We start from the raw sequence: 21,332 nt of genomic DNA, 5'->3' as shown, positions 1-21,332 counted from the left end.
TAGGTACAGCCTTTCCTTGTGCAAGTCTCCGCTTTAAGTAACAATTTTGTCTCCTGGAGCCTCGCCTTGACTGCCAGCAGGCAGGATTTCAAGTGCCCTCCCCACTTTGAAATATCCATGTTTTCTGGAAATCTGGTCACTTTTGTGCTCTCCAAGGACTAGCATGATCATGCCGTGGGCTCCTCGTCAAGAAAAATGCTAAGTTCAAAGTATTGTCTCCTTCACTTCTAATTACAAATAAGTTTTACCTTTTATTGTGTTCCATTATACAATTTTACATAGTACCATGGTTACTGTAAGCGATAATTAAGCAAACTGAATTCACGTTGTTGAGCTCTGCTTCTCCGTATGTAGATTTACCTAAAAAAGTACAAACCGAGCACAGTGGTGCAATTTACCAGGCACTTTCAAGTTGCTTAGATATTTACAAATATGTAAGCACCCTGTTTGAAAGCATGAAAATTTTGGTGTCAGGAAGAAACACTCCGTGTGTATCACATCTTTACATTGGAACGTTTGCACAGCTCCGCTCATTCCTGAGAAAGGTCACAGTCTCGTTGTCACTTGACAGTTGCACGTCCTCATATTTCAGCAGTGTATCTTGGGGAACCATAACCTCTGTCACTCGACGTACCGCTAATGGCACAAAATACATGTAACGTGTTCCTCATCCAAGGGGAATGTATTGTGTCTTCTTGTAATATCTAAAACAAACAAAAGAAACGTACGTGTTTATCACGAGGCATAATGGCCGCTGTCAAGAAAGTATGTGCATGTGAAATTACAGGCATATTTCAATTTGTCACTGACACTTAGCTATTTAAAATGACATAAAGCAGAAAGAGCAAAGGATAACGTTACCGACTTAAGTCTTCAAAGCTGTATTACAGAGGCCGCATATTAAAAAAGCAGAAAAGATCTGGTTACTCATTTGGAAAAACAAAAGACTGTGAAATGCAAAATTCAAGAAAAAGTGAGAGGTAATGCGATCTTGAAAATATTTTTTAACGAATACTCATAACAAGAGCTCTAAACAGTGGCTCTCAGAATCACCCGTAGGGCGTTTCAAACACACAGATACCCGTGCTCCTTACCGAGAGACTTGGAAAATAATACCCAGTAAAGTCACAAGTGCGTATTTCTTTTCGAAAGATACACTACAATTACATAAGCTGATCGATGCAGAGGATTTTTCATGGAAATGAAGAACTCCATACATACAAAATATAAACTTTATATCCCATAAGTATATAAACATATATATTCATATTGATACAGAGATTTAAAAAATTTTTCCATCTTGTGTGACCAAAAGCAACAGAAAGCTCCTGCGTGGATTAGATGGAAGAAAAGAATACCATATACATCACATCTGACCTCCTTACTATGCGATCCCCACTTAGATCTCAAGCTTTCGATACTTGGTTCTCAAGTCAGCTTTTGAAAATTCAGTATTAAGCCCACAAACTGGTCTCTGGTGACAGCAATGAGTCACATCGTTTGTGTTGCTACAAACCACGTCTTGTAGAAACTCCATAATAATTTCCTCTTACAAAATTTGTAACTCATGACACTAATCTGAGAGCCAAGCAGAGGTTGGAGGGATGACTAATTATTTATCCACACCTGTCAGATGTGATAAGCCAATATGGGACTCACTGCGTAGAAAACAAAACATAGAGTTGGTAGCACTCTAACTCGTTAAGAAATCTGCAATTATGGGGCACCGGGGTGGCGCAGTCGGTTAAGCGTCCGACTCTTGATTTCGGCTCAGGTCATGATCTCATGATTTGTGAGATCGAGCCCCATGTCAGGCTCTGTGTTGACGGCTCAGAGGCTGCTTGGGATTCACTCTCTCCCTCTCTCTGTCCCTCCCCATTTTGCTCTCTCTCTTTCCCTCTCTCTCTCTCTCTCAAAAATAAACTTAAAAATGGATTTGCAATTAATAGTTTTTTAACTTTAGTTTTTTTTTTTAATTTTTTAACGTTTATTTATTTTCGAGACAGAGAGAGACAGAGCATGAACGGGGGAGAGTCAGAGAGAGAGAGGGAGACACAGAATCTGAAACAGGCTCCAGGCTCTGAGCTGTCAGCGCAGAGCCCGATGCAGGGCTTGAACTCACGAACCATGAGATCATGACCTGAGCCGAAGCCAGATGCTTAACCGACTGAGCCACCCAGGCGCCCCAAACTTTAGTATTTTAAAAAATGTTGATTTATTTACTTTGAGAGAGAGAGAGGGAGTGCAAGTGTGGACAGAGAAGGGGCAGAGAGAGAGAGAGAGAGAGAGAGAGGGAGAGAGAGAATCCCAAGCAGGATCCATGCTGTCAGTGCAGAGCCTGACAGGGGGTTCGATCTCACGAACCATGAGATCATGACCTGAGCCGAAATCAAGAGCTGGAGGCTTATACTGGATTCGACTCCTGAAATCATTATTGCACTATATGCTAACTTGGATGTAAATATAAATAAATAAATAAATAAATAAATAAATAAATAAATAAGTTGGAGGCTTAACCGACTGAGTCACCCAGGTGCCCCTGCAATTAATAGTTTTAAGATAATATAAATCCCCTTTTCAGAGTCAAAAGCTTGAAGAAGTTCTAAAAATAACTGTATATTGTGGTATACTGTAACAGATTATACCGAAAAGGGCCAAGGAATCTCCAGGCCATATATCTTTTGTCAAGTCATCATTTATGGAGCACAACAGAATAATTTATATGTCACAACACAGCTACACTTTATTTTATTTTGTATTATTTTATTTTCCTTTGGGAAATAACGTAGGCCAAAGTGTGACTAAAAAAAAAGGCTCTCTTTTATGGAGAAAAAAAAGGCTCCCTTTCCTTCTAATAGGAAAGCCTGAATTATAAAAACTCACTATAAAGTCAACATTTACTCAAAACGAGGCACACCTAAATATGATGCATTAGGACAGGACAGCTCACGTAAATATACACCAATAGAAACTAAGATTTTTCTTGGTTATCTATCAATGTATAATGTCAAGGATCTAAAATATAGGTCTCTACAACTAAATAAAATAGCCACGGCTTATGGGAATTAAATGAGAGATGGGAAACAGGACAGCAGATTTGTAAGATCCATACTTCAGGGGGGAAAAGAACTTTATTACAGTGACTGCTCTAAATCTCTTGATCACCGAAATAGCAGTAAACTGAATAATTTGTTTTCAGTTTGAGTGATTTAGAGTTCAAGGCTAAGTCATGCAGTTGCATGCAAATCAAGTAACCGCAATAGACTATACACTGGCTTAAAGCAGCGTGTGTCAGTGTTGTGTCTTTTGTGAAGAACTTTCTGCTGATTTTCTATGGATTATGAAGAACAGAAACCCATACACTGGACAGCTCCTAGGAACAGATCATGTAGTTACTTGATGAAAATACGCTTCTGAACAGTGATGGTAAAGAAAGGTATATCCCTACGCTTCTGAGCTTGAGATACAGACAACAGGGGCCCCTGAGTGGCATTATCAGTATGTTAAGCGTCTCTTACTTTAGGCTCAGGTCGTGATCTCATGGTTTGTGGGTTCGAGCCCCACGATTGAGCCTGCTTGCGATTCTCTCTCCCTCTTCCCCTCCCCAGCTCTCTCTCAAAAAACAAAACAGACAAAAAAAAAAAAAAAAGGAAGAAGAAGAAAGAAAATGAGCCTCCTGGTCATTCAATGCAACCTTGTGCTAACTAAATTTCCCACAGCCTTCCCTAAAGGGAAGCATACAAGATAAATTTGGAGAGGCAGAGCTTGATTCAAAGTCAACTAGCCTGTTTTCCTAGAAATATCTCTTCTTTTCCTCATCATTTCCATGCAGTTCTTTGGACACTAGCCACTGCTGGCTTATTTGTAAGTACACCCTTGGTGTGACAATCTCATCTGGGGGAATGCCTTCATCAAGCAATCACTGAAACGCAGCTACCAGGACAGAGAAGGTTCTGGAACCAGCTTTAAGAATGTGTTCTCAGGGTGCCTGGGTGGTGCAGTCAGTTAAGCGTCTGATTGGCTCTGGTCATGATCTCACGGTTCGTGGGTTCAAGTTCTGCGTCCAGCTCAGAGCCTGCTTTGGATTCTGCGCCCCCCCCCACCCCTCCCCCGGTCGTAGTCTGTCTCTCTCTCTCAAAAATAAATAAACATAAAAAAATTAAAAAAGAAAAAAAAAGAATATGTTCTCTAAAGAAGGGTTGTAGTTTCCCTTGTTTCTTTTAAGAAGTCTTAATTCCTTAAAAATTCAGAGTCTGAAGAATTTCTGAAGCAAATATTTATCTTATTGGGTGTTTTCATTAGTAAGGATATGAAGGTGACTTTAATAATAAGCTTACTAGGCTCAATCACTGAGGGATGAGACCATAATGCTAAGACTTTTACAAACATGTTGAAGATGTTAAAATACTTAAAGTAACAATCCATGTATACAGTGGTCAGGGTTCTGGCATAAAAATTCTGACGTTTAGGGGCACCTGGGTGGCTCAGTCGGTTGAGCGTCCGACTTCAGCTCAGGTCATGATCTCAAGGTTCGCGAGTTCAAGCCCCACATTGGGCTTTGTGCTGTCAGTGCGGAGCCCGCTTCGGATCCTCTGTCTCCCTCTCTCTGCCCCTCCCCTGCTTGCGCTTTCTCAGAAACACATAAACTTTAAAAAAAAAATAACCTAGGAACACTCTGGCTTTAAGATAAATAGATGTATAAAAGTCCTAACAACTTAATTATGACGTAATGTGGCTGGAAGTGGCGAACAGGTCTCGACTTCCCTATTTTTTAGGTTGTGGTTTTAATAAAGTAGCTGCAATTGTCAGGAACACTTAGTCATAGATGAAAATGCTAACAAGTTTTATGAAAACAGAGTTTTGGGTAGGCTGTTCAGGCATTAAGACAATTCTCAGGTTTTGGAAGCCTCTCAGAACATCACCTAAACTATAGTTTCTTATGGCTGAGACAGGGATATTCTTTTTTTTTTTTTAAGTGTTTTTTTATTTTATTTTTGACAGAGAGAGAGAGAGAGAGAGAGAGACAGAGCATGAGTGGGGGAGGGGCAGAGAGAGAGGGGGAGACCCAGAATCCAAAGCAGGCTCCAGGCTCTGAGCCGTCAGCACAGAGCCCGATGCGGGGCTTGAACTCAGGAACCTCGAGATCATGACCTGAGCCGAAGTTGGAGGCTCAACCGACTGAGCCACCCAGGTGTTTTTTGTTTTTGTTTTTGTTTTTTTTGAAAGACAGGGATATTCTTTTAGGGATTTGCCTCCCGTGCTCATCATTTTGCTTCTTGAGAGACTCTTACCCATGTTGACAGTAGAGCAGGTCAGATTTGCTCAGCTCATTACTTTCAATAGCACTGTGGCCCAAAGAACAAAATGGCTAATGACCGATAATTGCTTTAGCAACTGCTTCAGATAATGACTTCCCAGGCCATTTGCATTATATCATTGAAACGATTAAAGACAGTAGGAGCGAATGTGAAAACACCGACGGGACCATTTCAAGGGAATACATTTTGAACTAACAGATTCGGCTGAGTAACACTTCAGGGGCCCCAGATCATGTTTTCATTTTCAACCACCCTAAGACTTGCCTGCTCGTGGATAATGTCAGACAATTCTTTTACCATGTCTCTGAAATTTGACTTTAGCCCTTCATGGTATTCAATTTGATCCTCTTTAATTAGCCGCTCATTTAGCTCAAGTGCAATGCTGCATGCCTGTATGAATTTCCTGTAGACAAAAAGCAAAGACAATAAGGGTTTCGTCATTTATTCCTACAAAGTCTCACGGACCATCAATTTGATATTCACTTTAACCATGGCTTGCCTAGAAGGAAAATTAGAATCCTGTATTTGCTCACTGCTACTCTTTGCTGATGCCACTTCCTGAGTCTGAAATACCTTTTCCTTTCTTTCCCACCTTTCCCTTCTGGTTTCTTACTTTCTTTAAAACCTGGCTCAAAACGCAGGCCTTCTAGAAAGCCTATTTGCTCAGTCACTTGATCTTGTATCAGCTAACGTTATTGTGCTCACGTTAATTTGCATGTGCAGACAACGAGTCGTGCATTCAATTCAAAAGTAATTTATTTGGGGTTAGTATGTACCCAGTACAGTACTGGGTGCTACAGGTAAGAGTTATCTGCCCTGTGCTGGGAGCGGGGACAAAGATTGCGGGGGCGGGGAGGAGTGAAATCGGTGAAGGAGATTGAGAGCTACAAAAACTTGTTATAAAATGAGTAAGTCACAGAGATGAAAAGTACAGCCTAGGCAATGTAGTCAATAATGTTGTAATAACGTTGTATGGTGACAGATGGTGTGACCATACTTCCCGCGGGGAGCACTGAGTAATATAGAGAATTGTCAAATCAGTGCGTCATAGGCCTGAAACTAATAACACTGCATGTCAACTACACTTCAATAATTTTTAAAAAGTGGGGACAGTCGATGACTCATTGTAAAAGTCTTTCTCCATCATTTCAGGTGTTTATCTATTTAAATGCCCACGATCGGGCTGCAGGTCTTAGGGGGCAAGGTACCTCACTGCCCATTTGCTTTGTATCCCTATCATAGCAACTAGTAGAATCTTTCTGCACATGCCAGGCATTAACAAATACTGGCGAATGAGTGATTACTGGTTACTCTGCAACCTGGAAGGGCTGAGAACACACCGACAGGAAAAGTAAATGAAATAAACCAGCAGCAAACGAGTGGATAAGTTCTCTTTCTCCTTGGTGTGTTTTACTCAACCCGTCTCTCTTATTCTGAATATAAACTCTACATATTAAACAGATTTGTAATGCAAGACCATTCAGACATGCCTGGGGATGCTCAACTCAAGCCCTGGACCAGCAGAATCCCAACTGGAACTAAGAACACAAGATAGGAGGGGCGCCTGGGTGGCTCAGTCGGTTGAGCGGCCGACTTCGGCTCAGGTCAGGATCTCGCGGTTCCTGAGTTCGAGCCCCGCGTCGGGCTCTGGGCTGACAGCTCAGAGTCTGGAGCCTGTTTCCGATTCTGTGTCTCCCTCTCTCTGCCCCTCCCCTGCTCGTGCTCTGTCTCTCTCTCTCTCTCTCAAAAAATAAACATTAAAAAGAAATTAAAAAAAAATAAAGTACCATTAGAGGGTCACTTAGCTATTGTAAAAAAGAACAGAATGTCTTTTTTTGGAAGGATACCATTTGGTGAATATTTTGGTTTCTATGAGGAAGAAAATGGAGTCAAAGATAGAGGTCTAAAGGGAAAATGACAAAGCACTTACCTAAACATGTCTTTCAACTCATTTACTTTCTTTGGTGGATACTTGCTAGCTTGACTATCATTTAAGAAAGCTCTTGCATATGCTAATGGACCAGCATTTACCTAAATTACAAAGGGAGAAAAATAAGAGAGTTGTTAGAATGTAATCAAAAAGAAATGTCTACATTTCTCTCTTTATTATTTTTTTAAGATTTTATTTATTTATTTTTTAAGGAATCTCTACACCCGACATGGGGCTTGAACTCACAACTCCAAGACCAACAGTCGAGATCAAGAGTCACACACTCCACTGACTGAGCCAGCCAGGTGCCTCTGCACTTCTCCTTAAAAAAAAAAAAAAAAAAAAAAAAAAAAAAAAAAAGGGGGCGCCTGGGTGGCGCAGTCGGTTAAGCGTCCGACTTCAGCCAGGTCACGATCTCGCGGTCCGTGAGTTCGAGCCCCGCATCAGGCTCTGGGCTGATGGCTCAGAGCCTGGAGCCTGTTTCTGATTCTGTGTCTCCCTCTCTCTCTGCCCCCTCCCCATTTCATGCTCTGTCTCTCTCTGTCCCAAAAATAAATAAACATTGAAAAAAAAAAATTAAAAAAAAAAATCCCTGGGGCGCCTGGGTAGCTCAGTCGGTTGAGCCTCTGACTTCGGCTCAGGTCATGATCTTGCACTCTGTCAGTTCGAGCCCCGTGTCGGGTTCTGTGCTAACAGCTGCGAGCCTGAAGCCTGCTTTGGATTCTGTTGTCTCTATCTCTCTCTGTCCCTCCCCAACTCATGCTCGTGCTCTCTCTCTCTCTCTCTCTCTTAAAAGAAATAAAAATTAAAAAGCCCCCTCGATGCATTAAAAATCTGTACCTGAGAACCATATTTACTATTCTTACTGTAAGCTTATTCAAAAAAAAAATGACTAAAGCCAATAATCTGCAACGATCATATTCCAGTAAGGTACTTAATGACTTCTGCTCTGTAAATACAGAGCTTGGCTGCAGTCAGAGGAGTTTATGTTAAAGTCTTCTGCCATAATGCAAATTTTATGGCCGCTGAACATTTTTTTCGGTTAATCGAAAACTGCACAGGTGTTTGCACTCAGTAAGCGCAGAATACACACCGCGGTTCATGCTTGCTCTGTGCCCTCAGGAAAGCAAGCCTATCGAGAAACGTCTAAGACGTATTCAGCCACCGACATACCTGCACTGAGACACAACCCTGCAATTTCAGCTGCAGCTGAATCATGTCCACGTCGGCAGAGGAGCAAAGTTTTTTCAGCTCTGCCGTCTTATCTTTGATCTCATCAGTCGCGACATCGATGGGCTTTAAATGAATCTGCTGCTCATAGTTTATAGGGATCCTCTTCTTCACATACGGAAAGGAGTTTGAAGCTGTTAAAATGTTCAGATTGGTTGTGGTTATCTTTAAAAAATGATCCGTTCAAACGGCCAGGTCAAAGGAAAAAAAAAAAAATCCATGATGCTTAATTGCCCCCACCATGCTTTCTCTAGAAAGTACCGTAGGGTATCAGAAAGCACCGCAGTACTTCGGGATTGAGGGGGAAATTCTTTTTATCAGATACCCTAGAGCAATCGTGAATTACATATGGGGAAACTCTGGTATATAACATTGCCATGTCTGTGCAAGCTAGTGACAGAACAGCAGAAAAATGAAGGATTAAAATTTCAGTTCACACTTCCCTGCTGGCCACCTGCTACTTGTGTGTATCAAAAAGAAGCAAGTCAAACAAATGTTATCTCGCGAGGTCCTACTTACTGGTCAAGATGGTGCGGCGTTTACACTGTTCTTCTATGCAGCCTTGCTTTTTGCCTGATAATGTATAAGGTGCTTCAAAAACAAATCTGTTGATATTATGATTTCTTTCAAACTCGGTCTTTCTTTCTGTGAGTTCTTTGTCATCAAAGTAGGGCTTCACATAAGTGACTTGGATATGAGCATATTTTGGATCGAGATCTTTAGCGTTCACCTATCAAGTAAGAAAGTTTGGCTTTTTTTAATTCAACGGAAGGGAAGAGCAGGTACAGGTAAGATAATAAACTCCTTGGAGACTACTTGAGGAACACTGTCATTAGGATTGTGCTCCCAACTGAACACACACCTGGAGGAGAGCTTTATTCTTTTCGTAAGGATCATTTCCTCCTGATTGTAAAGAAGTTACAGAAACTTACATGGAAATTACAGAAATGTAGGAAGATAATATAAATTGTAATCCTGCCACTCAGCAAGGACCGTCGTTCACATTTTCACAGATTTCCTTTCAATCTGTACTCTGTGCACACACATTTACAAAGCTGAGGTCACGGTAGACGCTGTTTCATACTCTGATTCTTTAAAAATACATTACAATGGTTAACTGTACATTTGAATTCTGCCTCCATAAAAATAAGAATCTGGAGAGGATTCTGAGAAGGCAGGAGAGCACCAGAAATCTATCTTCCTACTTAGGCAACATTTACACGGGCAGAATCTGTCTGCTCTAACTATTTTGGAACTCTGGAGTCCACTGAAAGCTTGTAACCTGGAGGGGAAGGCCTGGACGGAAAATCGCAGTTAGGCCTGATTTTTGTCAATTTCAGCTCTTGGCACAACCCGTATCCTACCCCTCAGCCCCATGGCAGGCAGCTGTGCACATGTTCCCGAAACAGCTTGCAGGAGCCAGGGTGGGCAAGAAGGACCCTGTCTTCCAAATACTGGGGACCTGTGCTCTGACTGCTGTTTCTGATTATAGGGGTACAAAGAGGATACAGCCATTTTCGTTATAATCCCCCACCCCTGGCTGAACTGACTTCCAGAGGACTTTTTTTTTTTTAAGTTTGTTTGTTTATTTTGAGAGAGAGAGAGAGAGAGAGAGAGAGCGCACATGTGTGCAAGTAGGGGAGGGGCAGAGAGAAGAGAGGGAGAGACAGAATCCTAAGCAGGCTCCAGGCTCTGAGCTGTCAGCACAGAGCCCGACACAGGGTTCGAACTCACAAACCATGAGATTATGACCTGAGCTGAGATCAACAGTTGGAGGCTTAACCAACTGAGCTACCCAAGTACCCCTGACTTCCGGGGGATTTAAAAGATCTCTCCCCTTTATTTTTCCTTTTCCCTCTTGGGAGCCAGACATTGAAGACCAGGGCACTCAAAATCAACTGCATAGAGGAGGGAAGTGAGAAACTCACTACACATGCCCAGGGGAAGGTGCAGGTTCAGAAAAGACCCGAGAAGACCCTGAATTTAGGCAGATCCGTGATACAGAGACAGCCTACGGCAATTAAAACAAAACCCAGCAAATCCTGGAAAAGGGGGAGAATCTGATTTCTGGAATGATCACAGGATCAGTCCAAATGTACAGTTTTCAACAAGAAAAAAAAATCACCAGGCATCTAAAGAAACAGGAAAGTATGGCACATTCGGAGGGGAAAAATAAACCAACGGACACTTGTCTCCCCAAAAAGACCTGATAGCAGACCTACTAGAAAAAGACTTTAAAATAACTGTCTTGATGATCAAAGAACTAAAGGGAGCTGTGGAGAAAGTCAAGAAGACAATGTATGAACAAATGTCAACATCAATAAACAGGTAGGAAACCTAACAAGAAACCAAACCAATTTTTGGAGCTGGAAAGCACGATAAATAAAATGAAAATTCACTAGGGGGATTCAAAGGCAGACTTGAGCGGACAGGAGTTAATAGTCACAGAACCTGAAGATATGACAATCATGAGGAACATCACCCCGTGGACCAACACGCACACTGTAGGAGTCCTGGAAAGGAAAAGAGATGGAAAGAGGCAGAGGTAATAGTTGAAGAAATAATGGGTGAAAACTTCCCAAATTTGATAAAAGGCAGGAGGACTATAAACAGCCAAGAAGATTCTGAGTAGGGTAAGTCAAAGAGACCCACACTGAGCCACGTTAAAACCAAACTGTCAAAGAGTTTTGGAAGAATCAAGAGAGAAGCGACTCATCACACATAATAAGGAAGTCTCAATACGATGATCAGATTTCTTATCAGAAACTTTGGAGGCCAGAAGGCAGTGGGTGAGTGTAGTCAAAGCGCTAAAGAAAAAAAATCTGTCAACCAAGAATTCTGCATTAAAAAAAAAAATTTTTAAGTTTATTTATTTTTGACAGAGACAGAGCGCGAGCATGAGCTGGGGAGGGGCAGAGAGAGAGGGAGACACAGAATCCGAAGCAGGCTCCGGGCTCCGAGCCGTCGGCACAGAGCCCGACGCGGGGCTCGAACCCATGATCCATGAGATCGTGACCTGGGCTGAAGTCGGACGCTCAACCGACTGAGCCACCCAGGCGCCCCAGAATTCTGTATTTGACAAAACTGCCCTTGAAAGTGGGAAAGAAATGAAGATAGTCCTCAGCAAAGAAAAGCCGAGGGAGTTTGTTGCCACTAGAACCGTCCTACGTAAGATGCCGCAGGAAGTCTTGCAGCTTGAGATGAAAGGACACCAGACGGTAACCTGAAGCGGCGTGAAGAAATAAAGACCTCAGTAAAGGTAAATCCGTGGGCGATTATAATAGCTAATGTTATTGTGACAATGGTATGTAACTCCATTTTTTGCTTTCTACATAATTTAAGAGGCAAATACATTAAAAAATTATTGGTCTAAAAGCTAGTATTGTTGCAATTTTGGCTTGTAACTTAAAAATTTCGTTTTCGGGGCGCCTGGGTGGCGCAGTCGGTTAAGCGTCCGACTTCAGCCAGGTCACGATCTCGCGGTCCGGGAGTTCGAGCCCCGCGTCGGGCTCTGGGCTGATGGCTCGGAGCCTGGAGCCTGCTTCCGATTCTGTGTCTCCCTCTCTCTCTGCCCCTCCCCCATTCATGCTCTGTCTCTCTCTGTCCCCAAAATAAATAAATGTTGAAAAAAAAATTTTTTTTTAAATTTCGTTTTCTACAGAATTTAAGAGACTAACGTGTTAAATCATTAGCTTATGGTTTTGGGACACACAAAACATGTAATTCTACAACATCACCAACAGGAAGGGGTAGGGAAGGAGCTGTTAAAGAAGCAGATTTCTTGGTATGTTATGGAAATTAAACTGGTATAAATTCGAATTAGAGTGGTATAACTTTAGGATGTTAAATATCATCCCCATGAAAACCATAAAAATATACTTACAGGATATAGTCAAAAGGAAATGGGAGACAAATGTAACCATTCCACTGTAAAAAAACATCAATTAAACCAAAAGAAGACAGTAATGCAAAAAAAATGAGAGACAAAAAAGCTATAAGGCACATAAGAAAACAAATAGCAGAAGGAAAGAACTCTCTCCTTATCAGTAATTACTTGAAATGTAAATGGATTAAAATGTAATCAAAAGGGAGGTTTGCAGAATGGATAAGAAATTATGATCCAACTATGTGTGGTCTACAAGAGATTTATTTTAGGTCCAAAGACACACATGGGCTGAAAGTGAAAAACAGAAAAAGATATTCCATGCATACAGTAACCAAAAGAGAGCAGGAGTGAATATACTAACATTGAACAAAGTAGACTTTAAATTTTTAAAGGTCACAAGAGACAAAAAAAAGGACATTGTACAGTGATAATAGGTTCAATGCAGCAAGAAGATAAAACAATCATAAACATCTACACATCTAATAACAGACCATCAAAACATATAAAGCAAAAATTGACAGAGTGCAAAGGATAAACAGTTTTACAGTAATACTTGGAGGCTGTAGCACCCCACTCTCAATACCAGATACAGCAAGCAGACAGAAGGTAAGTAAGGAAGTAGGGGACCTGAACAACACACTTAACCAGCCACATCTCACAGACATATACAGAACACTCTACTCAGCGATAATATGCATTCTTCTCAAGTGTACATGGGACATTTTCCAAGATAGGCTGTATGTTAGGCCACAAACGAGTCTCAATAGATTCAAAAAGACAGAGACCATAGAAAGTATCTTCTCTGACCATGAAGGGATGAAGTTAGAAGTCAATAACAGAAGTAAAATAGGAAAGTTCATAATTTTGTGGAAGTTCAACACTTAAAAATCAATGGTCCAGGGGCGCCTGGGTGGCGCAGTCGGTTAAGCATCCGACTTCAGCCAGGTCACGATCTCACGGTCCGTGAGTTCGAGCCCCGCGTCGGGCTCTGGGCTGATGGCTCAGAGCCTGGAGCCTGTTTCCGATTCTGTGTCTCCCTCTCTCTCTGCCCCTCCCCTGTTCATGCTCTGTCTCTCTCTGTCCCAAAAATAAATAAACGTTGAAAAAAAAAAAAAATCAATGGTCCAAAGAAAAACAATCACAAGGGAAGTTGGGACATACTTAGAGAGTAATGCAAATGAAATCACAACATACCAAAGCTTACAGGACACAGAAAAAGCAGCGCTAAGGAGGAGACTTATAAACACAACATTACAAAACAGGAAAGGTCTTAAATCAACAACATGACTTTACAACTTAAGGAACTAGAAAGAGAGGAACTAAACCCAAAGCTAGCAGAAGGATGGAAATAAAGGTTAAGCAGAGATCAATGAAATAGAAAATAGGAAAATAGGGGCGCCTGGGTGGCGCAGTCGGTTAAGCCTCCGACTTCAGCCAGGTCACGATCTCACGGTCCGTGAGTTCGAGCCCCGCGTCAGGCTCTGGGCTGATGGCTCGGAGCCTGGAGCCTGTTTCCGATTCTGTGTCTCCTTCTCTCTCTGCCCTTCCCCCGTTCATGCTCTGTCTCTCTCTGTTCCAAAAACAAATAAACGTTGAAAAAAAAAATTTAAAAAAAAAAAAAAGAAAATAGGAAAATAGAGAAAAGCAATGAAACCAAAGGTCAGTTCTTTGAAAAGATCAATGAAGTTGACAAATCTTTAACTAGATGGACTAAGAAAAAAAAAGGACACTCAAAAGTGCTAAAATAGGAACTGAAAATAAGGACATCACTACCAAATCTACAGAAATAAAAAAGATTGTAAGAGTACTATGCACAACTGTATGCCATCAAATGAAATAACCTAGACGAAATGAACAAATTCCTAGAAACACACAGCCTACCAAGACTAAACCATGAAAACAAAATAGAAAACTCTGAATAGCGCTATAACTAGTGAGGAGATTGAATCCATAATCAAACATTGTCTGATGGAAAAAAAGCTCTGACCTGATGTCTTCACTGATGAAGTCTACCAAACACTTAAAGAAGAACTACCACCAATTCTCAGACTCTTCTAAGAAACCGAAGAGGAGGGAACACGCCCTGACTCATTCTGTGATGTCAGCATTACTCTGAAACCAAAGCCAGACAAAGAAAATCTATAGACTAGCATCCCTTACGAACGCTGCTGCAAAAATCCTCGACAGAATATTGGCAAACAGAATTCCATGGCATATTAAAAAGGATTATATGCCATGACCAAGTAGGATCTACTCCCGGAATGCAAGGATGGTTCAACATATGAAAGTCAATCAATGTAAATACAACCACATAAACAGAATAAAGGGGGAAAAAAACTACATGATCACCTTAATTGATGCAGCACATGCATTTGACAAAGTTCAGCATCCTCTCATAATAAAAATACTCAACAAGCCAGGAATAGAAGGAATTTTCCACAGTCTGATCAAGGGCCACTATGAGAAACCCAGAGCGAATGTTATACTCCATGGTGAGAGGCTGAAAGCTTTTCCTCTAAGATCAGGAATAAAGCAAGGAGGCCTGCTTTTGCCACTTCTATCCAACACGGTGCCGGAAGCTCCAGTGAACGGCACACGCAAGGATGGTGAGAGCAGTGAATTAATTCTACGCTACGTGTCCATGCAGCAAAAAGCGTATTATACTGATCACAGTTCTATGTGGCCATCAACATGACTTTTGACGGATATAGGAATGAACATGATTTATTGGATCGGTCCCTCATCAAGAGAGTCTTCGGTTGTTTCCCAATGTTTTGCTATTGCAAAGAATGCTCTGATGAACATCCCTGTATTTAAAACTATGTGCGTTTTTTTTTCCTGACTTAGTCCTCAGGGTCAATTCCTAGAAGTTGCTCAGTTACAAGATTTACCTGGTTTTAAGGATTTTGATATATATTACACAATTACCCTACAGAAAAACCTACCGGTTTGTATATCCACAAGAAGTGACTGACGTTGGAAGAGGGCGTACCCTTGACTACATTAATCCTACCTTAGGTCCTCCCGTCCTTCGAAGGGGACCACAGGAAAGAACGGTTCTCTTCCAGAGACATAAAAATTATGGTAGTTATGGGCCCTTTCATGAAGAGTCTATATTCCATGTTTATATTCTGCTGGAGGCAAAACTCAGAACTGTCCGTGCTGGACTTTCCACCTGTGGGCTCTAGATACCCTCCCCTCTATCAGTCTCCCCATGAACCTGACACTATGCCCAAGCCCCTCTCTCAGTGTTCTCTCAACTCAACTGGCTTGTGACTTGAGTGTTGAGGACTCTGTCAGTGTCGTTGCACTTTACGACAGGCCTGGTTCTGTGTTTAGTGTAGAAAGCAAACATTGAAACAAACAAAAGAGACAACAAAAACCTCTCTGGAAACAGTCTCTGTATCCTTTTTTTTTTTTTTTTCTCCACATATATGGGAGACGGCCAGGAGATACAAAGTTCCTTAGCTTCTTTTAGCTTCTCCAAATCCATTCTATCTGTTCTTACGTAAATATCTAAAAGCCTGTATCTGGAAATCTTCATCTTTTTTCTCCCAGTACATAGCTAGATTTCTCGACAGAGAACACACTGGTGGTTGCCAGAGGGGAGAAGGGTGGGGGGCGAATGGGCAAAATGGGTAAGGGGAGTGGGAGATACAGGCTTCCAGCTATGGAGTGCATAATCAGGGGAATAAAAGGCACAGCACAGGGAGTACAGTCGATGGCATTGCAGTAGCTTGTACGGTGACCGACGGTAGCTCCCCTGGTGGTGAGCACAGCGTAACATACCGAGAAGTTGAGTCACTATGTTGCACACTCGAAACTAATGTACCATCGTGTGTCAACCACACTCAGAAAAAGTAAGCTAGATTTCTCCTAAGAGGCACCTCAGGAGATAGGTGAGGTAATTATCTGGGCTAAGACAAGACACAGAAGGGAAATACACAAAAAGAGGTCAAGCCTGATTTTAACCTTATAAAAGTAAAATATGTACATGGTAAAACATTCAGGGGGGCCTGGTGTGGGTGGCTCAGTCGGTTAAGCGTCCGACTTCGGCTCAGGTTGTGATCTCACGGTTCGCGGGTCCGAGGCCCGCGTCGGGCTCTGTGCTGACAGCTTGGAGCCGGGAGCCTGCTTCGGGTTCTGTGTCTTCCTCTCTTTCTGCTCCTCCACAGCTCACACTCTGTCTCTTTCTCTCTCAAAAATGAATAAATGTTAAAAAAATTAAAAAAAAAAAACAACCACATTCAAACAGTACACAAGGGTATAGGGGAAAAGTAGAAAATTTCTTTCTATGTAAGATTCTGGTCCCTCTCCTCAGGGGTAAGCATGGTTAACAATTTTGTATGTATCATTCCGGAAATTTCCTAAGTATATACAAGTTATTGTGAATATCAATGTTTGCACAAATGTGATCATCCTATCCATGACATCCTGCACCTCACCTTTCCCCCCCGCCTCAATAAAGTATCTTGGTAGGTTCAAACCAACACTTAGAAATCTATCTCAATTAAAAAAAAATTTTTGGGGCGCCTGGGTGGCGCAGTCGGTTAAGCGTCCGACTTCAGCCAGGTCACGATCTCGCGGTCCGGGAGTTCGAGCCCCGCGTCGGGCTCTGGGCTGATGGCTCAGAGCCTGGAGCCTGTTTCCGATTCTGTGTCTCCTTCTCTCTCTGCCCCTCCCCCGTTCATGCTCTGTCTCTCTCTGTCCCAAAAATAAATAAACGTTGAAAAAAAAATTAAAAAAAAATTTTTTTTAATGTTTAATTTTGAGAGAAAGAGCACGTGAGCGTGAGTAGGGGAGGGGCCGAGAGAGACAGAGACAACAGAATCCGAAGCAGGATCCAGGCTCCGAGCGGTCAGCACAGAGCCCGACGGGGGGTCGAACTCACGAACCGTGAGATCATGACCTGAGCCGCAGTCGGACGCTTAACCGACTGAGCCACCCAGGCGCCCCTATCTCAATTTTTTAATGCATAGGTTGCCACATCCATTAGATTGATAATACAATTTCTTTAGCCACATGGACGTTTAGATGGCTTCCCGGTTTTTGCTACATAAACCCTGCAGCAATGACCACCTTTAATCACACATCTTTATGGTAGCGAACACCCACAAGATAAAATCTTAAAGGTGACATCATTGGGTCCAAGGAAACGCAGGTTTTGAAATATTAGAAAACCTCGCCAAACGGTTCTTCAAATGGTCTGTGCCCTCCAGCGGAGTTTGTTCTTTGGCAAGGTAAAAGAGTGTTTTTAATTTTCACTTTCACACATGAAGAAAGAAACAAGGAACTTGTAAGCAACTGCTTATTATGTCTGTTGTCTACGGAGAAGGACTAAAATATTGTGCCTACAAATAACGTCAGGGGCCCAGCTGCCCGACGGTGCTTTTCCGCTAGCCCTCACGAGCCAGGTTTTCATGGGCAGCTTAGAGTAGAAAACTGCACATGCTGTTCAGCAAGCCTGGCTTTCCATTAACTTTCCATTTTTGGTATCAGTTATGTGGCAGTGAGCCTAAGACTATCTGGCTGCAAGGAGCTAAAATCTTCCGTTGTCTTAACTTAATAAACACCACGAACATAGCGAAGCTGGTAAGAGGTAGAGAGGGTTTGCCAAATATTAATGAATTCCAAATCTACTGGCCTGTCAACTTTTACATGTCTAAGGCATACGGTCAAGATAAAAGCAAGAGAGACAGGTGAGTCTACAAAGGGAAGACATCGTTTTCTTTTCTTTTTTTCCTTTGAGAGAGAGAGAGAGAGAAAAAGAGGGTGCAGTGGGCGAGCAGCAGAGAGAGAGAGAAAGAGAGAGAGAGATTGAGAGAGAGAGCGAATCCCACAAGGGGCAGAGACAGACAGAGAGAGAAACGGGCCTCACCCGAAGTGGGACTCAAACTCACGAACCGTGAGATCGTGACCTGAATCAAAGTCAGATGCTTAACTGACTGAGCCACCCAGGTGCCCGACATCATTTTCGGGGTAGGCCAGGACGTGTCTTTACCGTGGCCGTGAGCTTTCCACTCTGGCAATGCTACCTACTAGCTGCTAAGCCACTTGCATCAGAGTCGCTCGGTAAATACTGCCGTGGTCTGCAGATCCTGAACCGTGTAGGCCCCTTCCTACCTTAGAAGCCAGCTCTCGTTCTGGGCACACCAGTGGCGACTAAGAACGGTCAGGCAGTCCCACTGTGCTTTCCCAAAAGTCTGCCTCGAGGAAACTATGCGTCTCTAGCAGGGAGCCTTTCTTGCTAGAATCTTTCTCATCCTGGCCTGGCAAGGCCTGCTGGGACGGATACCCTTTAGAGCAAGTCCCAAGGGATCTCTCCTAAATTTACTTCATTGCAAATGTAACTACCAAACTAAGGATACTTTATAATAAAATGCACTAAAAGCACTAGTATCATCTCCATTTTATTAAAGAGAAAATATGAGGCACAGAGAAATTCAGTGCCTTCCCTATGGTCAACCAGCGGGCAAATGGCAAGAGAATGGAGATTTGAATCCTTCTCTCTCAGACTCCAAAGCCCCTGTCCTTTCTCTCTCTCTTTTTTTTTTTAATGAAAAAAAAATGTTTATTTATTTTTGAGAGAGAGAGAGAGGGAGAATGTGAGCAGGGGAGGGGCAGAGAGAGAAGGAGAGAGAGAATCCGAAGCCGGCTCCAGGCTCTGAGCTGTCAGCAGAGAGCCTGACGTGGGGCTCGAACTCACGAACCGTGAGATCATGACCTGAGCTGAAGTCGGACGCTTAACCGACTGGGCCACCCAGGTGCCCCTCCGGTCCTTTCTTTCAATATCTGGACAGGCTCTATTTCCAAACTTCTCCCCCACCAGCCAGAAAAGGAAAGAGTCAGGAGCAGTGTAGCATGCTTGGAACAAATAATGATTTCAAAATGCAGGGTCTAGGTTACCTTGTCTGAATCCTGAATTATTTTCACATTCTCTGTACCGAATTTTTCACCATAAAGTTTAACGAGTCTCAGGGAAATCTCCGAGAGGCCGGTGAGCTTGGGTTCTTTATAGATGTATTCCTTCCCATCCTCTTCTTCAAAAAAAGACTATGGCAAAGTGAAACACACAATCACTTACAAATAGCACGAGCCGGCACGGCATTTACAGAAAATGTACGAGATAACTAGCAATAGTATGCTTGAGATACATTTTAAGCGGCACCAAGAGCCACATGGGTACTGACCCTTTTAACTTCAAATAAATATGAATTTTCCGATTCACAGTCACATGGCCATGTACTTGGCCTGAAGATTTCCACGCTCGTGTTTTCTCCTTCCCTGTCACACTTACCTATTTTTCGTTTGAAAGCTCTCAGTACTGGGTATTAAATATATACCTTAAGAGGTTTAACAGAAAATGAAACTGAGGGAGAAATTCCAATCTTCTGCGTTGGACTCTGACCTACTGGATTTAGATAGGGAAACCAAAGTGAGCGTCACACTTACAGAGGCTTCCGGCTGTTGTGCTAGCCGCTCTATCTAGACAGAAGGCAAGAACCAATGCCTGCTGCTATAGTAATCTAATAATTCAAAGGTGAATGTTTAGAAAGAAAAACAACTTTATGAACGAAAGTATACTTACTTGGCCATAAAAGGCAACTCTGAAGAAAGTCCCTAAAAGTCTTTTTTTTGTGTGCATGACCTCTAGAATTTTTGTGTAAGCTCCATGAAGAGTTCTATAAACTTGAGTAAGTTTCTGAAAAAGGAGAATATACAAACCAGCTTTATCTTTTGGTTAATTACTAAATGGCTAAGATAAATACACAGCGGCGGGGGGGGGGGAGGGGGTTGGGGGAGAAGCAACGCTATTTCCTTTTCAAAATGTGTTTTGGGGTCAGCCACACTCCCCTGCCCCTCTGTCACAATTAGACGAAATTCCTCAACAATGTCAAGGCTAAGGGTAGAAATTAAAATGGTCAATAACCATTGCTACTAGATGCGTATCTGTGGGTTTATTTCATTCATACCTCAATGGGAAGGCATACTTTAAACCTACTGTATTATTGACTACAATTTGCGTTATATCTGAATTAGTTTAACTGAAAGAGAAGCCAGATGCTTTTTGGCTTGAGCCTTTAAGGCAAAGGCGAGAATTAAAAATTCGTGCAAAAACTTCTGGAGATAAAAATAAATGCAGATGCAGTCAAGCTCAGAGAAACAGCAGACGCTGGGGGTAATTTCCTCTCCCATTGTTGGATGAAGAAATAGGGTGGAGTGATGAGGAAAGGCTTGATTTAGGATGCTAGAGAGATCTGGATCCTTCCATTCTGAGGCATAGATAGTAGCCCCAGAAATACAGCAGACCACCAAGAGAAAAAAACAAACAAACCAAATATGCAGATACAAAAATAACAGTATATGCCTCAGTGAGGACTGCTTTTATACAAGTTTACAGAAGTTTTCTTTTTTTTTAAATTTTTTAAAAATGTTTTTATTTTTGAGACAGAGAGAGACAGAGCATGAGCAGGGGAGGGGCAGAGAGAGGGGGAGACACAGAATCCGAAGCGGGCTCCAGGCTCTGAGCTGTCAGCACAGAGCCTGACGCGGGGCTCGAACTCACAGAGTGTGAGATCATGATCTGAGCTGAAGTCGGATGCTTAACCCACTGAGCCACCCAGGCATCCCTAATTTGGATTACTTTTATTTTTATTAAAAAAAATTTTTTTATGTTTATTTATTTCTGAGACAGAGAGAGACAGAGCATGAGTGGGGGAGGGGCAGAGAGAGAGGGAGACACAGAATCCAAAAGAGGCTCCAGGCAACGAGCTGTCAGCACAGAGCCCGACGCGGGGCTCGAACTCACGGAGTGTGAGATCATGACCTGAGCCGAAGTTGGACACTCAACCGACTGAGCCACCCCATCTGTACACCCAGAAAAAGGGAGCACATTGTGCCAAGTACATTATTAAGAATGTGAAAAGCCAACCTACAGAATGGGAGAAAATATTTGCCAATCACAGAT

The 21,332-nt window shown here is 42.4% G+C and overlaps 1 protein-coding gene across 3 annotated transcripts in view; it reads right to left on the bottom strand.

The window, feature by feature from the left end:
* Nucleotides 1–231: 231 nt before the first annotated feature.
* DOCK11 (dedicator of cytokinesis 11) overlaps nucleotides 232–21,332 on the bottom strand; it is a 204,439-nt gene continuing 183,338 nt past the window's right edge. For 2 of the 3 annotated variants that reach the window (XM_043571394.1, XM_043571396.1), the window contains 7 exons: nucleotides 19,953–20,066; nucleotides 19,271–19,417; nucleotides 8,998–9,208; nucleotides 8,422–8,612; nucleotides 7,249–7,349; nucleotides 5,583–5,721; nucleotides 232–704 (listed from right to left, as the gene is read on the bottom strand). In XM_043571394.1, coding sequence (XP_043427329.1) covers nucleotides 582–704; nucleotides 5,583–5,721; nucleotides 7,249–7,349; nucleotides 8,422–8,612; nucleotides 8,998–9,208; nucleotides 19,271–19,417; nucleotides 19,953–20,066 — 1,026 coding nt within the window. In that variant the 3' untranslated portion in view covers nucleotides 232–581. Of the gene's footprint in view, nucleotides 705–861; nucleotides 880–5,582; nucleotides 5,722–7,248; nucleotides 7,350–8,421; nucleotides 8,613–8,997; nucleotides 9,209–19,270; nucleotides 19,418–19,952; nucleotides 20,067–21,332 lie in introns of all 3 variants that reach the window. The other variant, XM_043571397.1, reaches the window with a different exon arrangement.

This window comes from Prionailurus bengalensis, chromosome X (assembly GCF_016509475.1).
Source record: "Prionailurus bengalensis isolate Pbe53 chromosome X, Fcat_Pben_1.1_paternal_pri, whole genome shotgun sequence".
Lineage (NCBI taxonomy): Eukaryota > Metazoa > Chordata > Mammalia > Carnivora > Felidae > Prionailurus > Prionailurus bengalensis.
This window is presented reverse-complemented; position numbering and strand designations above follow the sequence as displayed.